General features: G+C 45.1%; 1 protein-coding gene and 1 long non-coding RNA gene across 2 annotated transcripts in view; one reads left to right on the forward strand and one right to left on the reverse strand.

Annotated features, from left to right (window-relative positions):
• The window catches only part of LOC310834302, an 81,080-nt gene extending 80,893 nt beyond the window's left edge, over positions 1-187 (reverse strand). Inside the window, exon 1 of the long non-coding RNA XR_014559167.1 lies at positions 69-187. This is a non-coding gene — a long non-coding RNA (uncharacterized lncRNA). The remainder of the gene's footprint in view (positions 1-68) is intronic.
• LOC310834122 (arylacetamide deacetylase-like 4) lies at positions 150-10,289 on the forward strand. Its single transcript, XM_083717555.1, has 4 exons — positions 150-1,252; positions 1,958-2,174; positions 2,848-2,911; positions 8,588-10,289. Exons 1-4 carry the CDS (start codon positions 1,076-1,078, stop codon positions 9,366-9,368), a joined length of 1,239 nt encoding a protein of 412 aa, XP_083573681.1. The 5' UTR covers positions 150-1,075; the 3' UTR covers positions 9,369-10,289.
• The last annotated feature ends 57 nt before the right edge of the window (positions 10,290-10,346 follow it).

Consider the following 10,346-nt stretch of genomic DNA (forward strand, 5'->3'; position numbering starts at 1 on the left):
ATTGCACAAAGACCGAAACACACCCACACACCCAAAGCTTGCTGCAACCCAAGGTGCTTTGCACTCACCCGACTCGTTGCAGTACCCGACGGCAGACGGGACGGGTCAGCTGTTCTTCTGAGGCCGCGCCCCCTTTCCCAAGTCAGTATCCAGCATCTCTCTCTAGCAGCTCGCACTCTCTAGCTTTAACCCTTAAAGCAACGAGGCCGGCAACTTCGCCCCCGAGGGAGGGTGTGTGGATGTATGGAAAGTCCCCCGAGGTTGGCAGAAAGCTCCTCTCTCCGTTTGCAAGGCTAGTCTGCGGCCCGCCACCTGCCTGTCTATAAAAGGAAACAAGATGGAAGGCCTGCGCTGCTTTCCCTTTCATGCGCGCGGATGCACGGTGAAAGCAAAAGCAGGGGAGTCGGGTAGGAACTGCGTGCTGGGCGGGCGCAGGAGGGAGAGGAAGGACTAGGCAAGGCGGGAGCGGTGGGCGGGCGAGCGGGAAGGCGGGGGAAAGAGCCACGGCGGAATACTTTTTGTGCCGTTTTGTCACCCCCCTCAGTCTTGACACCCGGGCGGTCTGCCCCCGCCGCAGCCCCTTCCTCCGCATCTGCGCCCATGGCCACACCTGCATAGATGTGTCATCCCTGATCACCTGAGCTGCCCAATTCATGGGGGATGAAAGATGCTGAAGTATTTTGTGTGGGAGAGGAAGCATCAAAATGAAGATGTGTTGCAAGGGTGGTGCCCGTCATAAGAGAAGGGTGCCTGGCCTGATCTGCTTGGCCTTCAGAGTCTATGGAAATCCCATGCACCTCTTCTCTCTGGAGGAGGAATGGGAAGATACAGCCACACCTGTGTGATGAACAATGTGTGAGGAACAATCGCAGCAGTCAGTAATCCAGGCTAGACTGGAATCTGAACAGATTAATAAAATATTTTCTCAATTGAAAACTATGTGGGTTGGCAGAGGATGTTCTCTTGCACATGGAGAAGACTAGTCTCATACAATTAGCATTGTCCCAGACAAAGTCCTTAGAAAAGCATCGGCTCAGGCGAAGTCCCTACCTCTGCACTTCTGAGTTTAAGGGAAATGGCATTTGGTGGAACTCTGTGGATGCTGATATTATATACATTTTCATTCATTCATTCCTTGCTGCTTGCATGGGGAGTCTATTATCATTTTAAAAGGACCCACATTCCTCCAGGAATCAGCCAGGGCATAAAATTACGAGCTTTCAGTTTTGCAATGGAATATACACTTGGACTGGTAAGTTTGTTTTGAATATATCACAATCGAAGGGATGGAGTGACCCACCCTCCTTATCAATAAGGCTACAATGTTCAGGATTTTTTAGTTCAGAGAATAGGCAAGCAACTGGCGACATGATGGAGGTCTGTAAAATTATGGATGACGTGGAGAAAGTGGATAGAGAAAAGCTTTTCTCCTTCTCTCATGACACTAGATCCAATGAAGCTGAATGTTGGAAGATTCAGGACAGATAGAAGAAAGGACTTCTTGACACCAAACATATTCAAACTATGGAAGTCTCTTTCACAGGGGGCAGTGATGGCTACCAAGTTAATAATAATATTAATAATTTATTATTTATACCCTGCCCATCTGGCTGGGCTCCCCCAGCCACTCTGGGTGGCTTCCAAAAATATTAAAATACTGTAATACATCAAACAAAGTTGAATAGCTTCCAAAGAGGAATAGATAAATTCAGTGAGGAGGAGGTTTGGGGTGGCTGCTAGTCTCCATGCCTATGCTCTGCTTCTAAAGCTAGAGGCAGCAAAGCTTCTGAATACCTTTTGCTGGGAGAGGGTTCCTGTGCACAGATCCTGCTTGAAGGTTTCCCACAGGTACTGTGAGAAGATGCTGCTGGACTAGATGGGCCATTGGCCAGGTCCAAGAGGCTCTTTTTACATTCTTATGTACATATATGTATGCTGAATGTTTTGATTTAAACAGGGATTGTTTCTGGAAAAACTGGGCATTTGCCATAGATACATCATCTGGAGGATTGCGTTCAATGCCATACTAACAGGGAAGGACTCAAAGTTGATCAGTAAGGACCTGGTTTTTGATGGGGTGCCGGTGAGGGTGTACTGGCCCAAGACACCAGCTGCTGGGAACAGGAGAGGAATCATCTATCTTCATGGAGGTGCTGCACTCACTGGAAGCTTCCGTAAGTTCTTTGAAAGAGTCTCACAAAGGTTTACCAAATGGTTTGTGGAGAATTCGGGGTGATACTTTAATGTAAAGTTCCCGAAATGTTTGCTACATAGAGTTGGGGTGCTTTGTACTGCTGCTGTTGACAGTTTAAGATTAATGTAGGATGTCATCGTGTGGTAAGAAATTGGGGCTGAGAGGCCCCTGTTACAAAGGTGACCAGTTCTGTATCACACTCAATGAAATATCCTTACAGTGTCAAAGAAGATGTTTCTTCTTCATGCCCCAAAGTACTTCTATGAAATGGCTTCCAGAGATGATCAGAAATAACTGGAAAGAAGCCCAGAAATGTGGGTGGAAGTTTTGTTTTGTTTTCTACCCATTGACACTGCTTGTTCTGTTACTGATCAGGACAGAGTAAAACCCACAGAATGGTTTTTAGCTAGTGATTTACAAAGAGTTCAACTGAGTTTTTCCCAACTGAGCTCTATTAAAGGTTGTTGTTGTTTTCTGTAATCAAGTGGCATCTACATTTTATGACATAAAAATGAATAAATAAGCAGATCTCTTGATTTCAACAGATTTACTTTTAGTAGGATTGACACAGACTTCAGCTCACAATGATATCAGTGTTCTTGACCAGGAAAAATTGTAATGGAGGTTTTTGGGGGGCTTTTGCTTTCTTCCAGGAGCCTCTGAAAAGATCTGCCGTTTCATGGCCAACCAAAGTGATTCAGTGGTTGTGAGTGTTGGGTAAGTGGTTTCACTCTCTTGGTAGCCGTGTAATGCCCATCAGCTTCTAACCTTTCCTAAGACCTGATCCCAGAGGAATTATTTTATTATTTTATTTTATTATGTTATTTTATTTATTTGTACCCCACCCAGCCACTCTGGGTGGCTTCCAACATATATAAAAACGTAATAAAACATTGCACATTAAAAAGCTTTCCTTAACAGGTCTGCCTTCAAATATCTTCTAAAGGTTACATAGTTACTCATCTCATTGACATCTGACATTGTTGTTGTTGTTGTTTAGTCGTTTAGTCGTGTCCGACTCTTCGTGACCCCATGGACCAGAGAACGCCAGGCACCTCTGTCCTCCACTGCCTCCCGCAGTTTGCTCAAACTCATGCTGGTAACCTCGAAAACACTATCCAACCATCTCGTCCTCTGCCGTCCCCTTCTCCTTGTGCCCTCCATCTTTCCCAACATCAGGGTCTTCTCCAGGGAGTCTTCTCTTCTCATGAGGTGGCCAAAGTACTGGAGCCTCAGCTTCACAATCTGTCCTTCCAGTGAGCACTCAGGGTTGATTTCCTTCAGTATGGAGAGGTTTGATCTTCTTGCAGTCCATGGGACTCTCAAGAGTCTCCTCCAGCACCATAATTCAAAAGCATCAATTCTTCGGCGATCAGCCTTCTTTATGGTCCAGCTCTCACTTCCATACATCACTACTGGGAAAACCATAGCTTTAACTATACGAACCTTTGTTGGCAAGGTGATGTCTCTACTTCTCAAGATGCTGTCTAGGCCTGTCATTGCCCTTCTCCCAAGAAGCAGGCGTCTTTTAATTTCGTGGCTGCTGTCACCATCTGCAGTGATCATTGAGCCCAAGAAAGTAAAATCTCTCACTACCTCCATTTTTTCCCCTTCTATTTGCCAGGAGGTGATGGGACCAGTGGCCATGATCTTCGTTTTTTTGATGTTGAGCTTCAGGCCATATTTTGCGCTCTCCTCTTTCACCCTCATTAAAAGGTTCTTTAATTCCTCCTCACTTTCTGCCATCAAGGTTGTGTCATCTGCATATCTGAGGTTGTTGATATTTCTTCCGGCAATCTTAATTCCGGCTAGGGATTCATCCAGCCCAGCCTTTCGCATGATGAATTCTGCATATAAGTTAAATAAGCAGGGAGACAAAATACAGCCTTGTCGTACTCCTTTCCCAATTTTGAACCAATCAGTTGTTCCATATCCAGTTCTAACTGTAGCTTCTTGTCCCACATAGAGATTTCTCAGGAGACAGATGAGGTGATCTGGCACTCCCATTTCTTTAAGAACTTGCCATAGTTTGCCGTGGTCGACACAGTCAAAAGCTTTTGCATAGTCAATGAAGCAGAAGTAGATGTCTTTCTGGAACTCTCTAGCTTTCTCCATAATCCAGCGCATGTTTGCAATTTGGTCTCTGGTTCCTCTGCCTCTTCTAAATCCAGCTTGCACTTCTGGGAGTTCTCGGTCCACATACTGCTTGAGCCTTCCTTGTAGAATTTTAAGCATAACCTTGCTAGCGTGTGAAATGAGTGCAATTGTGCGGTAGTTGGAGCATTCTTTGGCACTGCCCTTCTTTGGGATTGGGATGTAGACTGATCTTCTCCAATCCTCTGGCCACTGCTGAGTTTTCCAAACTTGCTGGCATATTGAGTGTAGCACCTTAACAGCATCATCTTTTAAAATTTTAAATAGTTCAGCTGGAATGCCATCACTTCCACTGGCCTTGTTATTTGCAGTGCTTTCTAAGGCCCATTTGACTTCACTTTCCAGGATGTCTGGCTCAAGGTCAGCAACCACACTACCTGGGGTATACGAGACATCCATTTCTTTCTGGTATAATTCCTCTGTGTATTCTTGCCACCTCTTCTTGATGTCTTCTGCTTCTGTTAGGTCCTTTCCACTTTTGTCCTTTATTGTGGAAATCTTTGCACGAAATGTTCCTTTCATATCTCCAATTTTCTTGAACAGATCTCTGGTTCTTCCCATTCTATTGCTTTCCTCTATTTCTTTGCATTGCTCGTTTAAGAAGGTCTTCTTGTCTCTCCTTGCTATTCTTTGGAAATCTGCATTCAATTTCCTGTATCTTTCACCATCTCCCTCGCATTTTGCTTGCCTTCTCTCCCCCGCTATTTGTAAGGCCTCATTGGACAGCCACTTTGCTTTCTTGCATTTCCTTTTCATTGGGATGGTTTTCGTTGCTGCCTCCTGTATAATGTTACGAGCCTCCATCCATAGTTCTTCAGGCATTCTGTCCACCAAATCTAAATCCTTAAACCTGTTCCTCACTTCCACTGTGTATTCATAAGGGATTTGACTTAGATTGTATCTTACCGGCCCAGTGGTTTTTCCTACTTTCTTCAGTTTAAGCTTGAATTTTGCTATAAGAAGCTGATGATCTGAGCCACAGTCAGCTCCAGGTCTTGTTTTTGCTGACTGTATAGAGCTTCTCCATCTTTGGCTGCAGAGAATATAATCAATCTGATTTCGATGCTGCCCATCTGGTGATGTCCATGTGTAGAGTCGTCTCTTGTGTTGCTGGAAAAGCGTGTTTGTGATGACCAGCTTGTTCTCTTGACAGAACTCTATTAGCCTTTGCCCTGCTTCGTTTTGATCTCCAAGGCCAAACTTGCCAGTTGTTCCTTTTATCTCTTGACTCCCTACTTTAGCATTCCAATCCCCTATAATGAGAAGAACATCCTTCTTTGGTGTCACTTCTATAAGGTCTTGTAAGTCTTCATAGAATTGGTCAATTTCAGTTTCTTCAGCACAAGTAGTTGGTGCATAAACTTGGATTACTGTGATGTTAAAAGGTCTGCCTTGGATTCGTATCGAGATCATTCTATCATTTTTGAGATTGCATCCCAGTACAGCTTTCACCACTCTTTTGTTGACTATGAGGGCCACTCCATTTCTTTTATGGGTTTCTTGCCCACAGTAGTAGATATGATGGTCATCCGAACTGAATTCACCCATTCCCGTCCATTTTAGTTCACTGATGCCCAGGATGTCAATATTTATTCTTGCCATCTCATTTTTGACCACCTCCAACTTACCCAGGTTCATGGTTCTTACATTCCAGGTTCCTATGCAATATTTTTCTTTACAGCATTGGACTTTCCTTTCGCTTCCAGGCATATCCGCAACTGAGCGTCCTTTCGGCTTTGGCCCAGCCGCTTCATCAGCTCTGGATCTACTTGTACTTGCCCTCCGCTCTTCCCCAGTAGCATGTTGGACGCCTTCCGACCTGAGGGGCTCATCTTCCAGCGTCATATCTTTTATATGCCTGTTGTCTTTGTCCATGGAGTTTTCTTGGCAGGGATACTGGAGTGGCTTGCCGGTTCCTCCTCCAGGTGGATCACGTTTGGTCAAAACTCTCCACTATGACCTGTTCATCTTGGGTGCCCTGCTCGGCATAGTTCATAGCTTCTCTGAGTTCTTCAAGCCCCTTCGCCACGGCAAGGCAGTGATCCATGAAGGGGGACATCTGACATACCCAGCAACAATTCTCCGATGAAAATAGGGATCTCCTACCATAGCATCCAATGTTTCTCCGATGAAAATACTGATGTCTTACCATACTCTTCAACATTTATCGGATTAAAATAGGGACATCATAAGGAAAAGTGGGCCATTCCAGGATCAAATCAGAAACTGGGACATCTTCTGTAAATCCGGGACTGTCCCTAGAAAATAGACTCACTTGGAGGGTCTGAGGAGGGTGTTCCATGGGGCGGACACCACTAACCAAGCCATCTGTTTGGTTCCCCGTAGCTTTACTTCTAGCAGTAAGAGAACATCCAGAAGGCCCTCAAAGCTGGATCTCTTATGTCCTGGCTTGGATGATGGGGGTTGAGATGCTCCTTCAGGTATACAGAGCTGAAGCCATTTAGGGCTTTAAAGGTCAGCACTAACACTTTGATTTGTACTCTGAAATGTACTGGGAGCCAATGTAGTTCTTTTAGGCTCAGAGTTATATGGTCCCGACAGCTGCTCCAAGTCACCAGTCTAGCTGCTACATTCTGGATTAGTTGTACTTTCCAACTCACCTTCAAAAGTAGCCCCACATCGAGCGCATTGCAATAGTCAAAGCCAGAGATGACCAGAGCATGTACCACCCTGGTGAGACAATGTGCAGGCAGGCAGGGTCTCAGCCAGTCTACTAGATGGAGTTGGTAGACAGACAGCTTCCCTGGATACAGACCTGACCTGTGCCCCCATGGACACCTGTTAGTCCAGAATGACTCCCAGGCTGCACACCTGGTCCTTTAGGGGCACAGTTGCCCCACTCAGGACCAGGGGGTCCCCCACACCCACCCAGCCTTTACCCCCCAGAAACAGTACTTCTCTTGTTGGGACTCAAGTTCAATCGGTGAAATGCCATCCAGCTTTATAAAGTTGTAAACATAGTGATTTTGCCAACATTTAGAATGGGTGTTCATTTTTGTATTTAGATTTCTAGCTCAAATCCCTTTGACTTTGAACATAGTAAGAAATCTGCTGGATCAGGCCAAAGGGGACTCATCTAGTCCAGCATCCTGTTCTCACAGTGGCAAACCAGATGCCCGAATCGGAAATGCACAAGCAGGACCTGAGCAGAAGAGCTCTCTTCCCAGGTCCAGTTTCCTGCAACTGGTATTCAGAAGCATTACTGCCTCTCATAGTGGCACATCATCCTTGTGACTAGTATCCATTGCTATTAGTAATTGCTAGGAGTCTTGCCAACCTGATCAGGTGAGCTGTGGATGGAGGACAGGACCTAGTAGTGGGATTATAACTTCACTGATGCACAGGATGCTACAGGAACCTGCTAACGGACAGAGGAAAACAAGAATAGACCCTCCAGGTGCCCCTATTTGCAGTGACTGTCCCAGATTTTCAGAAGCCATCCCGGTTTCTGATTTGATCCCAGAATGTCCCACTTTTCCTTAGGACATCCCTATTTTCATTTAGAAATGTTGGGAGTGTTTGGAATTATGCAACCCCTGAGCCAAAGAAATAAGTAACTATATGACATCTGAAGGCAGCCCTATATAGGGAAGTGTTTTAATGTTTAATGCTTTATTACGTTGTTATATATGTTAGAAGCTGCCCAGAGGGTCAGCAGTTCGAATCCCCGCGACGGGGTGAGCTTCCGTTGCTCGGTCCCAGCTCCTGCCAACCTAGCAGTTCGAAAGCACGTCAGAGTGCAAGTAGATAAATAGGTACCGCTGCGGCGGGAAGGTAAACGACGTTTCCGTGTGCTGCTCTGGTTTGCCAGAAGTGGCTTAGTCATGCAGGCCACATGACCCAGAAGCTGTACGCCAGCTCCCTCGGCCAATAAAGCAAGATGAGCGCTGCAACTCCAGAGTCGGTCACGACTGGACCTAATGGTCAGGGGTCCCTTTACCTTTACCTTTACGCAAGAAGGAAGGAGCTGGAGGGTAGAGAAAGGTGTGTTGTAATGAAACAGCCTATTCGTCCAAAGGGAAAGTTTGCATTTGCTTTCCATTTTTGCCTCAGGTCCACTTGTAGCTGGCATGAGGCCCCCACAAGGTTGCATGGAAAGGAATGTGGCCCTAGGGGTGGAAAAGATTCTCAGCACTTGCAGTATGCCATTACAGAAAATGGTCCTTTTCCATGAAGTGTATGGTGTTGAATGTGGGCGATATCTTGTTTTCTCTTTAGGTTTCGTTTAGCTCCTGAGCATCCCTATCCAGTCCCTGTGCTGGACTGTTTAACTGCTACAATACACTTTCTGAAGAATGCAGAGGAATACGGAGTGGACCCCAACTGCATTGCCATTGTTGGGGACAGTAATGGAGGCACATTTGCAACAGCTATTTGTCAAGAACTGGTGACCAGAGAGGACCTCCCAAGACTGCGAGCTCAGGTCCTGATCTACCCATTTCTACAATCAGGGGACTTTGATTTGCCATCCTATCAGCAAAACCAATCAATTCCTCTCTTGTACAGAAAACGAGCTATCAAACTTGGTTTGACACATCTCACTGGGAAGGAGATCAATGTGGACCCTGTTATAAAAGGTGCCCACATCCCTCCTGATTTGAGGGAGAAATACCGAAAATGGATCAGTGCTGATAACATTCCAGAAGAATTTAAGGCCAGGGGCTATGTCCCTAATGCTCCTGCCCCATTTTCAAAAGAACTTTATGAACAAGTTAAAAGAGCTGGTGAGACAATGTTTGCCCCCATTTTAGCGGAGGATGACATAATCCGCCAGCTCCCGGAGACTTTCCTTCTAACTTGCGAGTATGATATTCTCCGGGATGATGGGCTGTTGTACAAGAAGCGGTTAGAGGACAATGGTGTGCTAGTGACACATCATCATCTTCCAGATGGATTCCATGCAACAATTAGCTTTTTTGGTTTATGGCCACTTGAATTTCCGAGCTCAAGGAAATGTATGGAGCATGTGGTACAGTTCTTAAAAAGTTTATATAAATGAATGACCTTCTTTGTCTTCCATTGGCAGCCTTCCCCTGTTGTGGCTGAACATTCCCCTCTCCCTGTTGTCCCAATCCTAAAGACGAGAAACTCATATCCAAAATTCTACTTAGTCTGATTGATTAAAATCACCATGACATTTGTAAGTTCATAAGCAAAGCGCTGCTGGATCAGGCCATTGGTCCACCTCATCCAGCATCCTGTTCTCAGAGTGGCCAAGCAGAGGCCTCTTGTGATGCCAGCAAGCAGTACCTGGGTGCAAGAAATCTTTTGCAGCATTCAGCAGCATACAGCTTGCAATAGTGGAGGAAGAACATAGCTATTGCCTCCTCCATGAATTGGGCCTAATCCTCTTAAAGCCATCCTACCGAGTCACCAGGTTAGCCTATTCCATTAACTGTTGCTCCATAATATTTGAATATATTTAGCAATAAAGAAGGCGCTTCTGTGTATTAAGCCAAACTGAGCTAAGCTTGTGGGAGTGATATAAACACATTTAATTACACACATTTAATTAGACAGGATTATAGCAAAACACTCATTTCCTAACACTCATTCCGCATTCGTAAGAAATTGAACTTTTAGTGTGGCAGGACACACATTTTGGAAGTCCCTGCCTATTGATAGCAAACAGGGCCCCTCACCACACTATTTTTGGTGCCTGATAAAATTGTTGTTAATGCCAGTCTATCCAGACATAAAATTGTTGTTAATGCCAGCCTATCCAGATATGAATAATGTTGATATATGTTTTAAACTCGTTGTTGATTTCATTACTCTTTTCTGAATCTTTTAAACAGCTGTTGTTACTGATAATTTTGTTGTTTTGTTCCTCTTGCAAATTGTTTTGAGGGCCCCCCCTTACAATCAAGGTGTATATAGATTTCATGAAACAATAAAAAATAAAGGTGTTAAAAAGCAACGCTTGTGTTTGCAACTGTCACCGAACAGGTGTATATTTGCAGAGGTTGGGCTGCTG

This window comes from Podarcis gaigeae (genome assembly GCF_964106915.1).
Source record: "Podarcis gaigeae genome assembly, chromosome: 16".
Lineage (NCBI taxonomy): Eukaryota > Metazoa > Chordata > Lepidosauria > Squamata > Lacertidae > Podarcis > Podarcis gaigeae.